This window comes from Silene latifolia, chromosome Y (assembly GCF_048544455.1).
Source record: "Silene latifolia isolate original U9 population chromosome Y, ASM4854445v1, whole genome shotgun sequence".
In the NCBI taxonomy this organism is placed as follows: domain Eukaryota; kingdom Viridiplantae; phylum Streptophyta; class Magnoliopsida; order Caryophyllales; family Caryophyllaceae; genus Silene; species Silene latifolia.
Window position 1 is genome coordinate 170,238,047 of NC_133538.1, and position 20,087 is coordinate 170,258,133.

At 37.1% G+C, this 20,087-nt stretch overlaps 2 protein-coding genes across 3 annotated transcripts; one reads left to right on the plus strand and one right to left on the minus strand.

Annotated features, from left to right (window-relative positions):
• The first annotated feature begins 1,907 nt into the window (after positions 1-1,907).
• On the plus strand, positions 1,908-3,636 carry LOC141633956 (mitotic spindle checkpoint protein MAD2-like). Its single transcript, XM_074446297.1, has 7 exons — positions 1,908-2,223; positions 2,327-2,342; positions 2,452-2,582; positions 2,681-2,801; positions 2,917-3,020; positions 3,116-3,237; positions 3,339-3,636. Exons 1-7 carry the CDS (start codon positions 2,151-2,153, stop codon positions 3,396-3,398), a joined length of 627 nt encoding a protein of 208 aa, XP_074302398.1. The 5' UTR covers positions 1,908-2,150; the 3' UTR covers positions 3,399-3,636.
• Positions 3,637-4,337: 701 nt separating this feature from the next.
• On the minus strand, positions 4,338-20,069 carry LOC141626568 (trihelix transcription factor GT-4-like). 2 transcript variants are annotated; one of them, XM_074440301.1, is made up of 5 exons: positions 19,408-20,069; positions 12,525-12,563; positions 12,179-12,310; positions 5,134-5,358; positions 4,338-4,807 (listed from the first exon to the last, which is right to left on the minus strand). In XM_074440301.1, exons 1-5 carry the CDS (start codon positions 19,958-19,960, stop codon positions 4,587-4,589), a joined length of 1,170 nt encoding a protein of 389 aa, XP_074296402.1. In that variant the 5' UTR covers positions 19,961-20,069; the 3' UTR covers positions 4,338-4,586. The 2 variants fall into 2 exon arrangements, with proteins under 2 accessions (XP_074296402.1, XP_074296403.1); XM_074440302.1 differs by lacking the exons at positions 12,179-12,310; positions 12,525-12,563 and having other exon boundaries at positions 19,408-20,068.
• Between the last annotated feature and the right edge of the window lie 18 nt (positions 20,070-20,087).

The window sequence follows — 20,087 nt, forward strand, 5'->3', positions numbered from 1 at the left end:
TACTGAGTAGGAAATCCTACCTGGTAAGCACACAATCGACGGTCTCTCTTTCTTTGAATCAAAAAGCTTCTTCTATGAACACTCCTCCTATCATACAACACATAAAGGCTACCAAATCACATACTACACATAAAACCCCCAAATCTCTAAATTAGGGTTTAACCAAATCAAAGGAAAGACAATAAAAAGGGTACATAGATCTTACCGTCGACGCAAGGAACTCAATGGTATAGTAGTCAACGCTAAGAACTGACCTTCCAAACTCCGGGTATTGCTAATAATGCGATTAGGATGAAGAACTTGCTTGCTTTCTCTCTTAAACAGTAATTTAGGTTTTGTAAAAGTGATTTAGAATAATGACGACAAAGCTTATATACCTTAATCGCATAATTAACAAAACCCGAGAAAACTCCCCGTAAAACCGGCTACTCGATCGAGTACCCGAGGTACTCGATCGAGTACCCCCTTACTCGATCGAGTGCCCCAGCTACTCGATCGAGTACCCAACAGGTCAGAAACTTTTCTAAAACGCAACTTACCCTTACTCGACAGAGTAAGGCCTACTCGATAGAGTACCCCAAGACTTATAAATACGGAGTATTACAGTCTTCCCTCCTTAAAAAGAACTTCGTCCCCGAAGTTCAACCCATACTCAAAAACAAACATACTAACTCGATCAAGACACAACAACGTGACTAAAAACTCAAAACAAAACTCCAACCCAAACATGAACTCGTAACACCAACCCCACTAACTATTCCTACCTCCACAACATGGCTCACGATATCGTATCGACTCCATTATATCTCTCTCAACACTAACTCCATACACTCCCAACTAGTTCTGTAATACATCATCCAGAGCCAATCCCATATCAAAATACCCCTAACATCAAACGGAAATGTTACATTCTACCACCCTTAAAAGGAACTTCGTCCTCGAAGTTTACTTACACTCATAAACATCATCATGCCACTATCAAAACTCTCGAACTCCTAAACATCACACTACTACAAGCACGGCCATGGCCTTTTAACAACATCAACCACAAAACAAATCCCTCCTTTACGCTATGCTAACACTCTACTTCCAATTATTTTACAACATGCACAACCATGAAACTCACTTTTATCGCATCCTACTCCTCTTAAGACAAATGTTACGTCCTCGTAACTCCTCTTAAGACAAATGTTACGTCCTCGTAACCATGGTGGCATCCTTATACCTGAGTGGTCCTGGTAGGGCACTTGGAGTATGGGGGTGTTACAATATTTCAGCGTTCATTTTACTCTTTACATGAGTAAATTCCATGTAGTACGTATTATGCATGCACATTTGTCACAACCCAGTTCGGCCTAGGGCCTTTTAGCCTCATAATACCTCATTTTTTTAATCGGAAGTTGTTATAAAATTGGATATTATAAATATATCAAAGGTTTTTTGGCCTTCTAATTTAATAAAAAGTGAACAAATACTAATGAATAATTTTTTAATATTAATAAATTGTAGATAATTAATTTATTTCATGTTTCTTATAATAAAATTGTAAAATAATTAATTAATTCTAGGAAAGTTATATTCCTAATTATAATAGAAAAATTGTAAATAATTAATTATCTTCTAATTCTAATGCTAATAGTATTATTAGAAAAAAAAGCCTCCTTTAGTTATATTGATTGATTGATTGATTGATTGATTTAGAAATTCAAGACTAAATTACACATTAACAAATGCAATTAATGCATATATTAAAAATTTTTTTCCTCATTTAACTCCTTATGGATTGTATTGATCATTTCCCATAAAATTTTTGGGCTATTTGTTACTTTGCCCGAAAGTAGGGTGGCATGTTTTAAATAAGTTTGGACATTAAACCGACCGTTGCTCTATCTTAGTGGAGGAGCAAGAGGGAAAAACTAGCCGTTGAGAGTTTGCCCCCTTTTTTCCAGTTTCAATTCAATTCATCAATCAATCTTGATTCTTGAGTCTATTAAACTACGATACATAAACCCCACCATTATTCCCCCACTAATCCCCATATCCCATTCATTGCTCCTACAAATCTATTCTTTTCTTCTCATCAATTCCTTTCAACAACTAAACAAACCCAGAATCATTAAATCTCAAAACCTTAAGTAAAGAAATCATCAATGGCTTCAAGAACAGTTACTAAGGACATCATCACTCTCCGTGGTTCCGCCGCAATCGTCAGCGAATTCTTTGGTATATACACTTATTACCCTAATTATTATACCCAATCACATTTTCTTAACCAAGTGTCTCACTTTCTTCCATTTCCTGAAACCCTTTTGTCTTAATTTTGTAGGGTATGCTGCAAATAGGTGAGTAATGTTCCCATTTCCGCCCTTTAATTCAAATTTCATTTCCGATTTTTTGTAAAATTTGAATTAATGAACCCTTGATTTTTTCCCAATTGATTGATGTAATTAGTATCCTGTACAATCGTGGAGTGTACCCAGAAGAGAGTTTTGCGAAAGTGAAGAAATATGGATTGCCAATGCTTCTTACTCAAGATGAGGGTGTCAAATCTTTCATTTCTAATCTCACTGCTCAACTTTCGGGTTAATTTTTCTTCTTTTTTTCTTGTTCTAAATTGAATGGTTGTTATATTCATAATGGTTTGATTTTCTTAATTTGTGGGGTTCGGTTTCGACTGTAGAATGGCTTGAATCTGGGAAACTACAGAGAGTTGTATTAGTGATAATGAATAAAGCCACTAATGAAGTTCTTGAAAGATGGAATTTCAGCATTGAGACCGATTCCGAAGTGGTTGAAAAAGGGTAAAAATTAAATCCTTTTCACAATCAGTTAATTAAAATTAACTATGTTTGTTGATTGATTATTGTTTTTCAATTAATAATTAAAATTAACTATGGGACTTGATTATTTTTCTAGGGTTTCAAAAGAAAAGAGTGACAAGGAAATAATGAGGGAAATACAAGCAATTATGAGGCAGATTGCTTCCAGCATCACTTATTTGCCTTGCCTTGATGAACCATGTAATCAATCAATCTCAAATTTATTTGGTTGTTTGCAGTTGATTTAGATTGGAAGAAAAACTGATATTTGACTGATAATGTTCGATTTGTTACAGGTGTATTTGATGTCTTAGCCTATACTGACAAGGATGTCGAGGCGCCCTTTACTTGGATTGAGAGTGATCCTAAGTTGATTGCCAATCCACAAATGGTGAAATTGCATTCTTTTGATACCAAGGTAAAGGATAGACTAGTAGTACTACAGTAGTTTCGAAGCTTTTTATGCCAATAGTTCTGTGAGACTGATAACGCTGCATTTGTTGCTGTTTTACGTTGCAGATTCACAAGGTTGACACTCTTGTGTCTTACAAAAACGATGATGACTTGGATGAACAATAGGATACTTTGTAGAAGCTAATAAGAAGATTCTAGTGTTTTCACAGTAGAATCAAGTGTTTTCACAGAAGAAGCTACCTATTATGCGGTTTTGTGAATCATTGATTCACAATTTTGTAACTTGATCTTCAGTTGGTGTGACTAATGTTGAATTTGTTGCTGTCAATCAAATTTGTAACTTAATCTTTATATATAATATGCTTTCACAAGTGAGAGCCTATGGAGAGAACTTTCTCGCATCATTCCGTTACTTTTTGAATTTAGAGCCATTAGAGTACAACCAGAATAAATATGACCGTTACAAGGAAATGGACCTTTCATGGTCACATGTAGGGAAGAGGGAACGGATAAGCTTGTTTTCTTATGGAGCAGAGATGTACATTTGTTTTTCTCTCCATTTTCTCTAATGGATTATTTTACATCATTATTGATTCTTTCCCCATCCAATTGGGCGCGCCATTGAAAGGAAGTGGAGAGGAGATGAAACGGAGATGATCTAAATTGCGCCTTATGATGCCATTCTCACCCAATATGACTATGTAAGGTTCATTCTCACGAGTATAAAAAGTCCTGAGACGATAGACTAGGGGTTAAAATCCCCCTTATGGGAAAAAACAATACAATTGAAGAGCATATGGGATGCAGATGAGCTCGTCTTTTATGCTGCCATACAATGTAAGTAAAATGTCGAATTTTTTCGCATGTTTCAGCCGGCACTTCGTATCCTGACTTCGTCATAAGTTTTTAACACATTAGTTCCTTGATGGAGGAACGTCGATCACTCTAATGTGTAAAGATGAATGATGATAAAAAGATTCAGAAATTTGTCTTCCGATTTTAGATTTCTCTTAACGTCCGTGCTCAAAATACTTGCAAATTTAAGGTCAACCACTGTAACGTGTAGAGACGATCAACCAATTCAGAATTCTGTTGAAACTGTTATTTTACGTCAGGACTTTGCAAGAATTTACATGAACGACAATGCTCAAAATATGAAGCAATAGAAAATGTGTATATACAGCTATAGCCCCAAAGCCCCCAATAAATGAGGCAAATCTATATGTACAAAAACGTTTCTGTCAGCATACCTTCAAGCTGTAAAAGTCCTACGAGTCTACAACACATTTTCTGGTTAGACATTTGGGTTACAAAGTGAAATAGAAGACGACTCGACAATATATCTCAGTGATTTCAGTTCACACCACGATATAATGCATCTGGGCGAAGATCATCCAAATTGTCAAAATTCCGGTATCCACTCAATTCCCTAAGACAAGACCATCCACGGCGGTTCATGAAGTCACGGAAATCCTCCTCGGTGTAAAATGTCTTTTCTTCAGTGTGGGATATGGTCTGACCAGGAAATGGAATATGGGCTGATTCCTCATAATGGCACAATTTTATCATCATTCCTGAAAGCACAACACGGGTTAAATGGGAATGCCTATAAGGGCCAACAAAATGTCAATCAAACTACTCTTCCACAGCTCGTGGCTATCCATAAAAAAATAGAGCTACCAGAAAATAGTAACCATCGGGGATACATTTACATCAGCTACTCTCTAATGAGACATACAATAGAGAGTTCTATAATAGTAATCATTAAGGAATGAATTAACTGCATTAATGATTAGTGAATAATAGAGAGTTCTAAAAGTATTGTGCGAGACAGATCAGGGCTTCCATCCAACTACACTAACTGCATTCTGTCAAAAATTCAATAAGAGTCAGGACATACCTTCATCAAGGTGTAGAGTGTAAGTCCCTAATGGCATGTCCCTATCAAGCGAGCGAACAACCTGATCCTCGTCTTCCATCCAAAATGCCCGCTTTGTTCTCAACCCAAATGCAGATCTGATCACATCCTTAATGGCATCGGCAGTACCATCTACACCAATCCTTCTAGTGTAATCTCCCCATTTGACAGTAATCACCCTTCCTCCATAAGATTGAGTATCATCACCTGTGAAAAGGCTAATAGATAAGAACTGGGATTACAAACACCACCTTATGCTTACTTAGACTTATGCTCAAATAAGATGGAAATATGTTTTACCGTGATTTTCCCTATCTTTAACTTTCCTTTTTTAAATCTAAACCGCCTTTGTGTGTTTTCTTTAACACACTAGAAAAATTTGTGTCATCCAACCCCCTTCCCTGCTATAGGCATGAGCTTTGTGGCATTGGGGTAATATTCTTGTACTACATGGTCATGTCTTCCATAGGTCAGAAGAATTGCCTCCATGCCCGGCAAACGTAGAATATCCAATTATGTTTCCTGGTTCAAGCTGGCCGGGAAGCAGGCTCCCGAAGAGGGAAGCCCAACGACCGAAACCGAGTGAGCATCTGTCCACGTCCGGGTCCATTCCAACGTTTATAGTTGAAAAGAAGAGAAAGAAGGGGGTTTTCAAACCAAAATTTCAAGACCCTCTTCCAAACCTAAGTGCCCTTTCTTAAAGACTTACCGGCCTGCCTGAGTATCCGGCCGGCTCCGTGACCGAAAAGACTAATGGGCGAAGCGTTCAGCTAGCCACGAGGCGATTCGATTTCTCCTGATCCAGCTTCCACAGCTTTTAGTGTTCTATGATTGACCTCCGAATAATGATTAGGTAGTTCCAATCCTTCCTCCTTTAGAGGAAGTTGGGATTCCTCCAAGCAAGCTAGCTCACACTTTTTTTTTTCTTATTTCGAACTGAACGAGGGCTAAATAAAAAGTCGATTAAAAAAAAAGTAGACAAGTCGAAATCCAAACACCTCAGAGATAGATATAGAGGTAGGAATTTTTCGAACGAATCGCACTCCTATTTAGGACGAGACAGAATGGGCGAGCACGAACGGTCTAGGGTCCAAGCTGAATGAAGAAAGAGATCTTGCCTCCAACTCAGAACAGAATGTTCTTTCCGAAAGTCTTTTTTTTTTTTGAAGATGCGAAGCGCATGCGGACCAGACTACAGACACAGAAAAAAGAAGTTTGCTTGCTTAGTGCTTGCCCATCAGGAGTTTGCACGGATTTGGCACTGGATTGGATTGTCCCCAGATCCTCATGATGAGCACATCAGAAAGAACCTCAAAGAATTGGCTTGCCGGGATTTTTTTCCTATTTCCAGCTGAATGAGGGCTACAGTGCCTGCCTGAAACCTCCAAAAGAGCAACCTCTCTTTGGTCCATTACCTTTCCAATAAGTCTTGAGTCTAAATAAGATGATACCTATTAAATAAAGGTAGAAGCTCCTACCCTCCAGGAAGCAAGAGCTAAACGGAATCCAATAAAAAAGATCGCCTAATTCCAATTAAGAATTTAAAGGGAGGTTTGTGATGATTTTCAATCTTTTCTACATCCCTCCTCGCAAGCAGAGACAAGATGAAAAGAAAAGTGGAAGGACGCGGAGACGGCAGACTCGCCAGTCAGGTGCTCCGCTTTGTAGGCAAGGAGCAAAGCCAGTCAAAGCCCCCACCTAGCTACTCTAGGATGGGGGGTAGGCCCTGGTAGGTGCCACTGCCTTAAACTCCGTTGTGAAATGCTTACTTTGCTTTCTTGAAAAAAACTGCAAAAACCTTTGAACTTTATGTCGAGCCAGCCTCAAAGACTAGCTCCTCGACAGAGCAAGCGATGGACTTGCAAGTCTGTTGAAGTGTGAGACTTTTCTGGAGTGTTCTAGAAGGTTCCGGAATATTCTAGAATAATGTAGAAACTTCTAGAATGTTCTAGAATAATGTCGAAGTTACTAGAATAGTCTAGAATACTCTAGAAGGATCATGAATGGTCTAGATCTGTGTAGAGAAGTCTAGAACTTTCTAGTGATGTCTTGTATGTATAGAGAACTCTAGAGACGTACTAAGTCTAGGTCACTCTAGAATGCTCTATTCTAGAGAATTCCAAGAATGTGGGAGAAGGAGGAGGAGCACTATAAATAGAGGTCCTCCCCTCCCATTTTGGGTATCCAACAAATTCACAACAAATCAATACACAAACTAATTCCTTCAAACTAAACTCCAACTAATCAACCTACAAATTAATCAACTAAACAAACAACTAATCTCCACTCTACCTCCTATACTCCCCTATACACCAACAAGTGGTATCAAGAGCTCTAAAGATCTTAGGGCAACAAAATAAAACTATGGCTTCCGCATCAAATACTGTATCGTTTACCCTTCCAATTTTTGGAGGAGAAAATTACGACTATTAGTGCATTAAAATGAAGGCTCTCTTAAAATCAAATGTACTATGGGAGATTGTGGAAAATGGTCCCGAAAAGCAACAAGAAAGTGTTCAACCCACCGAAGCATCCTTAAAGAAAATAAATGAGGATGAGATAAAGGACGCCAAAGCCTTGTCTTTCATCTTTAATACTGTTTCAGAGACCATCTTTCCAAAAATAATGCGGGCTTCTACCGCAAAAGAAGCATGGGATTCACTCCAAAAAGAATTCCATGGTGATGAAAGGATAAGAACAATACGTCTCAATACCCTAAGAAAAGATTTCGAAAATTTGAAGATGAGGGAGAATGAAGACATACAAACTTACACTTCAAGAGTAACGGAGATAGTTAATCAAATGAAGATATATGGCGAAGATATTACCGACACGAGAATCGTGCAAAAAATTCTCGCGACTTTAACCAAAAAGTTCGACATGATTGTCACTGTTATTGAAGAATCAAGGGATCTCTCAAAGCTCACAGTAACCGAGCTACTTGGATCCTTACTCGCCTATGATCAAAAATTCAAGACTGGAGAATCTTCTTCCGAGGATGCTTTCAAGTCATCGCATAAAGAAAAGCGGTCCGGAGGGTGGAAGAAGAAAAGTGACGATGGTGGCAATAAACAAATGTCACAATCAAAGTGCAAGTTTCCTCCTTGTGGCATTTGTGGAAAGAATAATCATGCAGAAAAGAATTGCTATTTCAAAGGCAAGCCCAGTGTCACCATTGTAAGAAGTATGGGCACTTTAAAAAAGATTGTAGACAAAAACAAATGGAGTCCAAGGACCAAGCTCATTATTCAAGTAGCGTTAATAATGAGCACCTCTTCTATGCCGGTCAAGCAAAGAGTTCAAACAAAAAAAGTAGGTGGCTAATTGACAGTGGTTGTACAAGTCACATGACGAATGATTCAAGCATCTTCAGCGAGTTGGATACTTCTGTCCAAACTCCGGTACGAATGGGGAATGGCGAAGTTCTGACATCAAAGGGCAAAGGTACGATCATTGTTCCAACTAAGCGGGGTACAAAATACATTAAAGATGTGCTGCTTGTCCCGGATCTTGCTGAAAATTTGCTAAGTGTGGCACAAATGATCAAGAATGGTTATTCACTAGTCTTTGCAAATAATCATTGCACCATATATGACCCCGGAAATAAGGAGATTGCTAAAGTTGCCATGGAAAATAAAAGCTTCTCCTTGAAATGGAAGTATGGCCTAGAGTCATCATATCGAGCTCACGCCGCGGAGACCTGGCTATGGCATAGAAGGTACGGACATGTCAACTTACGTGCACTAGCCGACTTATACAAGCAGAATGTTGTGCGGGATTTTCCAATGATTCAAGCAACTAAAGAACTATGCGAGTCTTGTCAACTTGGAAAGCAACACCGCCTGCCATTTCCAAAGAGCCAAGCATGGAGGGCAAGTAAAAAGCTAGAGCTTGTTCACACAGACGTATGCGGTCCTCAAAGAACCTTATCTCCTCTTGGAAACAGGTACTTTATCCTATTTATTGATGATTTTACTCGAATGACTGGGTATATTTTATGAAACAAAAATCAGAAGTATTCCAAGTCTTTCAAAAATTCAAAGCTCTCGCTGAAAATCAAAGCGGGTGCAAATTGAAGATGATTAGATCCGATCGCGGTAAAGAATATACTTCTTCACAATTTGACCAGTTTTGTGAAGATGAAGGTGTAGAACATCAGCTCACCACAGGATATACTCCACAACAAAATGGGGTATCCGAAGGAAAGAATAGGACCGTGATGGAGATGGCCAGATGCATGTTGGCTTAAAAGAAAATGCCGAAGAAATTTTGGGCTGAGGCTGTCTACACATCCGTATACCGCTCAACGGACTTCCAACAAAGGCGATTAAGGGAAAAACTCCGAAGAGAAGCTTGGAGCGGTAAAAAGCCTACAGCTAAGCATTTAAAGGTGTTTGGCTCGATCTGCTATGCTCACATCCAAGGCAAAAAAGGAGCAAGCTTGATGATAAGGCAGAGAAAGGTATATTTCTTGGCTACGACTCAAAATCAAAGGCTTACCGGATTTTCAATCTTAATACGGAGAAGATTATGATAAGCCGAGACGTGGAGTTTGATGAAGATGCAATATGGAATTGGGAAGAAAAGAAGGTTGAAAGAAATGTGATCCTAGTTCCTGATCACCAACATTCAGAAGGTGATGATGAGATGATCAACAATAATGATCCTCCTACACCTCCATCAACTCCAATGCATGCACACTCTCCATCCTCAAACGACGATTCGGAGAATGCTACGGGACCTCGAGGTAAGAAAGATCTCTCCGAAATTTATGCAGAATGTCCCGTTATTAATCTGAATGAAGAGGAATTTGAGAGATGCTACTTCGCTTTTGAGGAGCCAAGAGACTATGATGAGGCTTCCAAATACAAAGAGTGGCAAGACGCAATGGAGACAGAAATAAACATGATAAAGAAGAATAACACCCGGGAATTAGTGGACAAACCCAAGGATCGAAAGGTGATTGGAGTGAAATGGGTCTACAAAACAAAGTTGAATCCAGATGGCTCAATCAATAAGTACAAAGCAAGATTGGTCGTGAAAGGGTACTCCCAACAAGCTGGAATAGACTACGGAGACACTTTTGCTCCAGTTGCTCGTCATGATACGGTAAGGACTCTTATTGCTCTAGCTGCTTAAGAAAGATGGAAAATTTATCAACTTGATGTCAAATCTGCCTTCCTTAATGGAGAACTCGAGAAGGAGATATACATCGAGCAACCTCCAGGCTTTGTCACACAAGGAAATGAAGAAAGGTGTGCAAGCTGAAAAAGGCTCTATATGGCCTCAAACAAGCTCCAAGGGCGTGGTATAGCAAGATTGATTCTTACTTCCTTGAGCAAGGATTCACGAGGAGTAAAAATGAGCATACACTATACGTAAAGAAAAAACAAGGTGATCTTCTCATCGTTTCTCTCTATGTTGATGATCTCCTTGTCACAGGAAACAATGCTCAAATGATCCTTACATTTAAGGAGGAGATGAAGAAAAGGTTTGAAATGACGGATTTGGGCTTAATGAATTTCTTCCTTGGCATGGAAGTCCATCAAGCAGAAGATGGAATCTTCATTTCTCAAACTAAGTATGCTCGGGAAATCCTCAAAAGGTTCAAGATGGAGAACTGTAAGCCGGTTTCTACTCCTTTGGTCTTGAATGAGAAGCTATCCAAAAATGATGGGTCAAAAGAAGTTGATCTCAAGCAATACCGAAGCTTGGTTGGAAGCTTACTTTACCTCACAGCTACAAGACCTGATCTTATGTTCGCCACATGCTTATTATCAAGATTTATGAGCAAACCAAGTGAGGTTCACATAGGTACAGCGAAGAGAATACTTCGATATCTAAAGGGTACTCTAGAGTTTGGAGTATTTTACCAGCCTTGCGACAATCCAAGATTAATAGCGTATCGGTAGATGACATGAAAAGTACTTCAGGCTATGCCTTTACTTTCGGCTCAGGAACATTCTCATGGAATTCAAAGAAGCAAGATATCGTAGCTCGATCCAACAAAAAGCCGAGTACTTTGCGGCTTCAAATTACGATCAATCAAGTAATATGGCTAAGGAAGATACTTCAGACTTAGGCTACGCGAGCAAGAAGGAGCAACCAAGGTTATGGTGGATAACAAGTCGGAATCGTCATCGCGAAGAATCCAAAGTGTGCTTGAAGACAAAGCACATGAAAGTGAGGTTCTATGCACTTCGAGATGCCGAGCAAGAAAAGGAAGTGGAACTTATCCATTGCCCATCCGAGTTCCAACTAGCCGACATTTTAACCAAGGCTCTACCGACAAAGAAGTTCGAATTTCTAAGATCAAAGTTGGGCGTCACTCCAAAAGTCTCAAGGAGGAGTGTTGAAGTGTGAGACTTTTCTGGAGTGTTCTAGAAGGTTCCGGAATATTCTAGAATAATGTAGAAACTTCTAGAATGTTCTAGAATAATGTCGAAGTTACTAGAATAGTCTAGAATACTCTAGAAGGATCATGAATGGTCTAGATGTGTGTAGAGAAGTCTAGAACTTTCTAGTGATGTCTTGTATGTATAGAGAACTCTAGAGACGTACTAAGTCTAGGTCACTCTAGAATGCTCTATTCTAGAGAATTCCAAGAATGTGGGAGAAGGAGGAGGAGCACTATAAATAGAGGTCCTCCCCACCCATTTTGGGTATCCAACAAATTCACAACAAATCAATACACAAACTAATTCTTTCAAACTAAACTCCAACTAATCAACCTACAAATTAATCAACTAAACAAACAACTAATCTCCACTCTACCTCCTATACTCCCCTATACACCAACAAAGTCAAAGCCCCCAGCAGGAATAGATCAGACAGGTCAGACAGTGCAAGTCTGTTTATGATTAAGAGTCTAGGTGGTGTTGAAGCTGCCACATCCCTTCAAGCCTCTTTCAACTAATTCCAATAGTTGTCTTAAAATTTAATTAAATACTGTTTCTGATGACTATACAGAAAGAAAATCGATAGCATATCAAGCAACCATAAGTATTTAGCGTAGCTCATAACTCACCATTTCCAGGGGTCTCCCGCCAAAATGACGGAGGAACACCACCGTCTGTTACAGCATCAGCAACAGTAATGGCAAGAGGGTGTCCTTCATGATCCAAACGTCTTTCCAAATTCAGTGTTGGTCTCCCATTAGCTTTAAAAGACATTTTGAGAAACACCTTTGTTATAAGTAGTCACTGGAGACTTGTAACCAATAAGAAAAACAAAGACCAAGTAGAAGGTTTGTGATATGAAAGCCGAGCTACACTTAGGAGACATCATAACTCATTTCTTAATGGTATCAACTTGAAGAGCTAGAAAGAGAATACGAACTCTGCCCATTTGAGGAAAATAAAAGATCTCTATACCTTCCATTGGTCCAAATGGAATACTAGCATCATCAATACCTGTGCAAGATAATTACGTAAGCAATGTTACAACTTACAAGGATAGTCACATTGATATGTTCAGCATTGAGAGGGATTTTTATTTTTTTATTTTTTTTATTTTTTTTATTTTTTTTCCGTTTAGGGAGTAGGGGGTAGGGGTGAGCAAAAATTGAAACGGTTTTTTAATACGGATACGATACGGTATACGGTTCTCATTATACGGTTTTCCGTATATACGTTTTTTTTTCCGTATACCCGATACGGTTTTCTACAAACCGTTCCGTATCCGGTCGTGAAAAATGAAAACCTGATACCCGGTTTGACACGGTTTTGAGTAATATTAAAAAAAAAAAAAAAAAAAAAAAAAATTATATATATAAATGATACCTCACCGGCTCACCCTCATAATTCATAACCCTAATTTCTATCCCCAATCCTCCGCCTCCTCAGTCCTCCACTCCTCACGCCTCCTTAGTCCTCACAAAGACCTTTCGATCCCTAAATTCAATCCACAATTTCGACTTCCTGCTCCTCTCAAACAACGGATCTGTTGCACAAAATCACAAATAGTCACTCTATCAATTTTTGTGTTTTTGTTGTTCATGTTCGTGTTTTCGATTAATTTGATTTTTTGTGTTTTCCATTATGTCATCATGGTCGATGAGGAGACAGAATCTGAACATTTGGAACCATAAGTAGCCAAACCACTAAACTTGAAAAATTTATAATATTTGAATATTATCCAGAGAGGCACTTTGGAGACTTTGTAATATTTATCTATTTGGCACTTTGGAGAAGAGACGAGAAGAGCTAGTTTGGCTGCTACAGCTCTACTGACTTTCCAAAATCAAGTGTTCTATTTTTTTTTATTTTTTTTAATCTATTTAATAGAGAAACAGGGTAACCGTATCCGGATTTTGTATATACGGTTTAACCGGGTAACCGAAAACCGTATCGTATCCGGAATCAAAAAATTGGTGTTCAAAAAACCGTATACCCGAAAAACGTATCGGGTATACGGTTTTGCTCAACCCTAGTAGGGGGGTCATAATTTTCCCATGTAATACGGACAAAAAAAACAATATGATACTATACAAAACATGGTAGATTAGTTGCAGTTAGTGCTAAGATAGCACTTAGCAAATACACAGCTATATCCTATACTACTGTCATTTAACATTCCCTATTTGAAAAGAAACTTCTTGAAATGCTCGCTTTTAGTAAAACCGAAAAAACTCTTATAAACACTTCTACTTGGAAGACAGAACCACTCAGTTGAAAGTTTTGGCATATCAAACAACATTGCAGAGAGAGGCAACAAACATGGTGGATCAGTTGCAGTTGGTGTTCATTATCATCAGCTACCCATCACGAAAAGATCCTAGTCGTGGAACTTATAACATGACCGTCCAGTCCTAACAATGGCACTATTGTAATCCTACAGTACTAACAGTCAGTCACAAGTGAAAATCACTACTTTTTCTTCATGCCTCATGGGGTCATAACCATGCAGTAAAACGTGAAGGAACATTTTACTAACAACATTATCAAAAGCAGAAGCAGAGCTGTTTACTATTTACGAAGACTAGTGACTAGATAGATATACATTCTAAAGAAGTCATGTCGGAACATCCAAAGAGCTAGTTATGATGAAAACCGCCTACCAGATCTGGCTCAACACAGTTGACTGTAGAATGGACCGATGGATGCCATGGGCCTTGATCTATACATACTAAAGAAGTCTAGTCGGTACAAGGAACTAGTTATGATGAAAAACACCTACACTTCTGGCTCAATACAGTCATTTGACTATATAATGGATCAATGAATGCCATGGGACTCCCTTTGTTATCCTCGATTAAATGGCAGGGTAACAAAGCAATGGAAGTGGAGGGAGCCTGATAGCAGTTTAGGATAAATACCATCTCCCTCATATAATCAAAGGAATAAGAAGATTGCTAGACCTCAAATCAATCTATCTATATTAATAAAGGAAGCTTTTTTCGAGCGATTAGAGAGAGTCCAACCTTTTCGACCTACTTTACTTATTAAATTAAATACTTTTATTTTAAAGATAAAATATGAAACGAACTTCAATTTTTATCTAAAGATGGAATCCTCCAACAAAGCAACTACAAGCTCTCTGAGTATATAAACAACTATCGACCAACTTAATTTTAAACTTTCACGTTGTTTCTTTGTATTTGTAATTTGTGCCTGTATTTGTTTTAGACTGTTAGCTCTTTACATATTTCTTATTTGAGGGTCTAATATATTTTGCATGCGATATTAAATACAATGTTGTATTGGTTATCTTAGAGCATCCGCAAAGGTGGGATTTTAGCTCCGCATATACCATCTCTCTCCTCATATGAGGCACCTCATTGTTGCACATACCTTTCCATAATATGGGGTTCCACTACTTTTAGGGAAGGTCCTCAACAAAATACAAGGCAAATTTTGTGTTCTTTTGGGGAGGTTCCCAAAATATTACATGTATATTAGAATTGTTGGGGAACCTCATTGTTGCGGAGATGTAATTATAAAATGGGGAGGGTAAATGGAAAAGTTAGTGGAAAATGAGGTGGACGAATAAGAAAAGGAAAGATAAAATATGGGGCACCTCACCTTTGCGGATGCTCTTAAGTACGTAAATACAAGATGTCATATATCTTCATATGCTATCTACACAAATTGTAGAATAAGACGGTTTCACGTCGTGAGACACTCCATTTTTATAAAAAGTTTATTCATTTATTGATAATAAATAAATTATCCTTTTATGTAATGAGACCGCCTTACAATGTGAGACAGTCTCAAACAAGAATTACCGTCCTATCTACTATAATTAACCTCATTTCATTAATGAGTTTATACATGTGTATTAACTTAACTATAAAGTAGGTTTATGTCCACTACACACTTGTGAAAATACTAAGCAGAGCTCTATATCAACTGGGGTTTTGGAAATATCTCATGAGCCAAATCCTATAATAGGATATTTTTTCGGAGTCTACAACCATATTTTCGGTGTAAACTGAAAATTGACCCAAATTCAAGTCCAACCTGAGTTAAGATTTTGGGACCTGTCTTATTATTGAGAACAAAAATAGTGTATGATACAACTAAAATTAGATAAAGTTTTATCATAAACCATCAAACTATATCTTTGTTGGAATCTTAATCAAACGCACTAACAAATTTTCTTAGTATAATAAACAAGTCTTTGCCTACTTATTTTTCCAACTTTTCCCCATTGTTTCTTAGTACTATACGTTGTATCACAAGGGATTGTTCATTTGTTAGTATAATAATATTGTGAATTTTGTTGGTCTATATTGTTGAGTTCAATTCAATTCAGTTTCATCCAGTTTAGTTACGTAAGTCAATAAGTCTCCCTTATAAGGGTATATCCGTCACAAATTTGTCACGAGTTAAATATCACCCATATGGACAGATAAGACATAAATTAAAGTGTACAAGGAGTCACAAATGATTTGTCTTATCTAGCCATGTGGATTTTACTTGACCCGTCACAAACTTATGAAGAATATTGGTCGTCACAAATGAAAATTTGTGCAAATTAAAAGCATGGTTCATATATGTCATCATTAGAATATTCTTAAACTATTGTACTTATATACTCAAAATCATATTACGAAAAAGCTCTATCAATCGGCCCGTGCATCGCACGGGCATTAAATCTAGTATATATATAAAAGAGGCTTTTTTCAGGCAATTCTACAGACTCCAACTTTATAAAACTACCTAATTAATTTTTATTTAAAATAATATTATGTATAATTATCCCAATATTTATGTATAGTTAGTTATCCCCAATATTTGTGCAAATTCTATCTAATATTTGTGCAAATTCTATCTAATAGAGTTTTATAAGTTGATGTCCCTATAACAATAGAACTTCACATGATCTCAAAAAGAACAAACTATGGAACTTCACGGTTAGAGGGTCTCTATCAAATAACAATATAATATATGGCTTCAAATACGTACATAACATTACATATATAAAAGACATTATATTATATTCTAACGTGTAAATAACTCGAAACCCTTTTAATTCTTACCTTATGATATTGATGTGCTTTTTCTAATACGCAAAGTCTTACCTTATGATATTGATGTGTATATTGTTATGCTAATAGTGTATTTGCTTATTACGCTAATCGTTATATCATGGTGTTTATTAACCAATAATATATGGCCATACAAATATACTAATCATAGTGTAATTTGGTTAAAATATGAAGTTGAGAGTATGTATAATGTGGCATTTCAATTCGGCTTGGAACAAATCGTCCGATGACTCTATTGAAAAGATAAGCATTCAAATATCCAATACCTATACTTTTTAGTTATGGGACAAATATTCAAATAAATTTTGTAAGTTGGATTTTTATTAATATAGAAACGATAAAATAATGTCGAATGTATGTCATCGTGTTTTACTCCCTTCTATAATAATTACGACTTTTGAGCGGTACTAAAATCTCCAACTTTTGTTGAAATAACAAAGTAAGACTCAACTCCTAATATGGTTAATATTTTTTTCTTTTTGCTGATAGTGGTTTTTTGAGTTGGATTTTCATACACCTTAACTCACGTCAACAAAAGAAATTTTAGTTCCTACCTTTTACATGCATATTACGTTATTAACGTTTCATACTCTTTTCATGGTGAATGATGATTAACTCATGTGCATGTTGGTGAGAAATGGATACCCCACTTGCAGTACCCACTTCACTTTCATTTGTGAGAGGGACACTATCCGTCTATAGCTATAGACGGATAGTGTCCGTCTTTAATGAGACGGACTGTTTTTTTAATGATTATAAGACATCCTTTTGACTTTTGTATACTTATATTAGTTCATATAATTGGTTCTTTTTACAACTAGAAAGAAGTTATTGAGCTCAAAAAACGCCATTGGAGTCAAAGAGTAGCCAAGATTTGGCTACCTAGAAACAAAACCTGGTTGTGGATGGGCAACTCTGAGACGGCAAAAGAAGTTGCATTTGGCTTATGACCAAGCAGCTTCCAAGTTGAAGGGTGACTCGGTTCTGCTCAAGTGAGCAAGTCTCTGAAACTAAGTACAAGCTACTTCAGTCCTATGTGGACGGATCTAAAAGATAATTATGAGATTGAATATAACAAATCTTATTTTGGTAATTCCAAATAAGTTATTATTCGCATGACTTCTTATATAACCAAATAACCACTTTTATCCTTTCCATAATCGCCTTTGTGGCTCTTAATACAAAATCAAAAATTTACTAAGGCGATTACATATAAGAACATACTTAATAGATTTCTATAATTAGGCTCGTGCGATGCATGGGGACAATTATTCGCAATCAAATCGCTAAAAAACGAAAAACTCATTTCCACAAACCAAGTACCTTGCAAAATTAACCCTAACCCACGTCCTAATTTAGCAAAATTAACACCTCCTTTTGCCCTAATTGATTCAATTAATTAAAGATGGTCTCTCATTAATCTCAATAAAAGACCTCTCTCATAAAGAAAATTATCATTTTATTATCATTTTTTTTTAGATTTTTACTTGAACACAATTGGTGTAATATTTTATTGTATTTTTCCATTTATCTAAAAAATAGAACTACATTATTAGATGAAGCTCTTCCCGTTAATTTGACACTTCTACAGTTCTACCGTTCTAATGCTCCTTAATTAACCAAAAAGTCCAAATAAATTGGTAAACAGCTACGAGTTTTGAGGGTTTGTACATTTATTAATTTGATATGGAGATAAACAATGGGGATAAACAACATAGTAAGGTAAACAACTTGCAGTTTTGAGGAGTTTACATTGTATAATGAGGTGATGACAATCGTTGAGCTAAGTATTTGGGTGATAAGCAAAGCATTCAATGAAAGTTTCATTTACTATAAATATATGGTGTTTTAGGTACGGATAACTATCTTAATTTACAAATTACTAAATTATATTCCATTAGAAAATCTATAAATTTGAAAAGTGAAAACTTAAAGGATAAAACTTTAAAATAATTTGTAATTATCCTCTTATTCTAACAAATTGTAATTCCTATTCCTAGAGTCCTTACATAAACGTACTTCTTAATCTTATATAAAATTAATAAGATAAATTTACCTTATTTGAATAATTGAAATACAACTTTTACGTATCATTTAAAATGATATTAAAAGATCTAAACAATTAGAGGAAGGACAAATTTGAAACCCATGCAACGCACGGGCACAAAATCTAGTTTCAAATAGATTAGGAAGGGACTTGCTAGTCATTTGCAGTTTGAAACAAGTTTAGACACATTGGTTTTCGCTTCCAATTTTTTGTAGTACTCTGGCGCCCCAATTGGGATAGAAAGTGAGACACTCTTTTGGTGCAAGACTTATCATTTTCTATTCGGGTTCAATTAATAGATCTGACAGAGCTAGCCCTGATGCTAAGGCAATTTTACTAAAAAAATTTGTAGAAGCTATTGAAGAAGCTATTACTTACCTTCCTATTGACTGAAACAATGTTTCAAACTTGAAAACCAAAGGAAGGACGAAGAACCTAATCCACCATTATCCACCAATAGAACATACAGTACTCTGATGACCGATCCTGATTATAGGTAGGGGGAACCTAGCTAGTAGCAAGGGGTAGCACTCGCTAACCCAAAATTCTTAAATATGAGACCTTAGCATAAGTAAAAAAACAACATTGGGAAAACTCGCTACCTCAAAATTTTATTTCTAGGTTCGCCCCATTTATAGGTGCATAAAATAGGAACTCACCACCTACATAAGCATTAAGCATATATACCACCTACGGAAAACAAAATGAGAAAACAAACCTTTATCAGAAAAATGCAAGAAAGAATCAAGTTTAGAGGAATCATCATGTTGATTATGCCTGGAAGCAGCAGCCGCGGCAGAAGACGAACAGTGAGTCCTATCTCTAAGAATCTCATCAATCTCCTTATAATACGACATCTTCGCCAACCCATTACTATGACTATTACTATTATTACCATTACCATTACCAGTACTAGTATGGTGCTTAACCTTTTTAAACTCCTTGAGCAAATTCCGCCATTTATCAGTGCACATAGTAGGCGATCGATCAAACCCACGATCACGCATCTTTGACGAAATCTCCTCCCAAAGATGTTTGTTGGATTTAGAGGTGTTAAAGAGTGGATCCATGTCTCTTCGGAGGCTGATTAGGGTTCGGGTCTCGTCTTGGACCCATGTTTCAGCCCGTTTCTTAGTCGGGTTGGTGTGGTGGTTGTGGTGCTGTGATGAGGTTGGAGTTGGGATTACTTCGATCATCATGTCGTTGTTATGGGTGGTGGTGGTTGTTGGGGTGGTTGTGTCGTCGTCTGTCGTTGCGTCGGAGATGTACATGATTTTTTTAATTGGGGTTTTGAAGATTAGGGTTTGGCTGAAATTGATTCGATTAAGGGTTTTCAGAGGATCGATTTTGGGGGTTTTGGACAAGATTTTGGGGATTTTTGCCTTTTTGGTAGACATA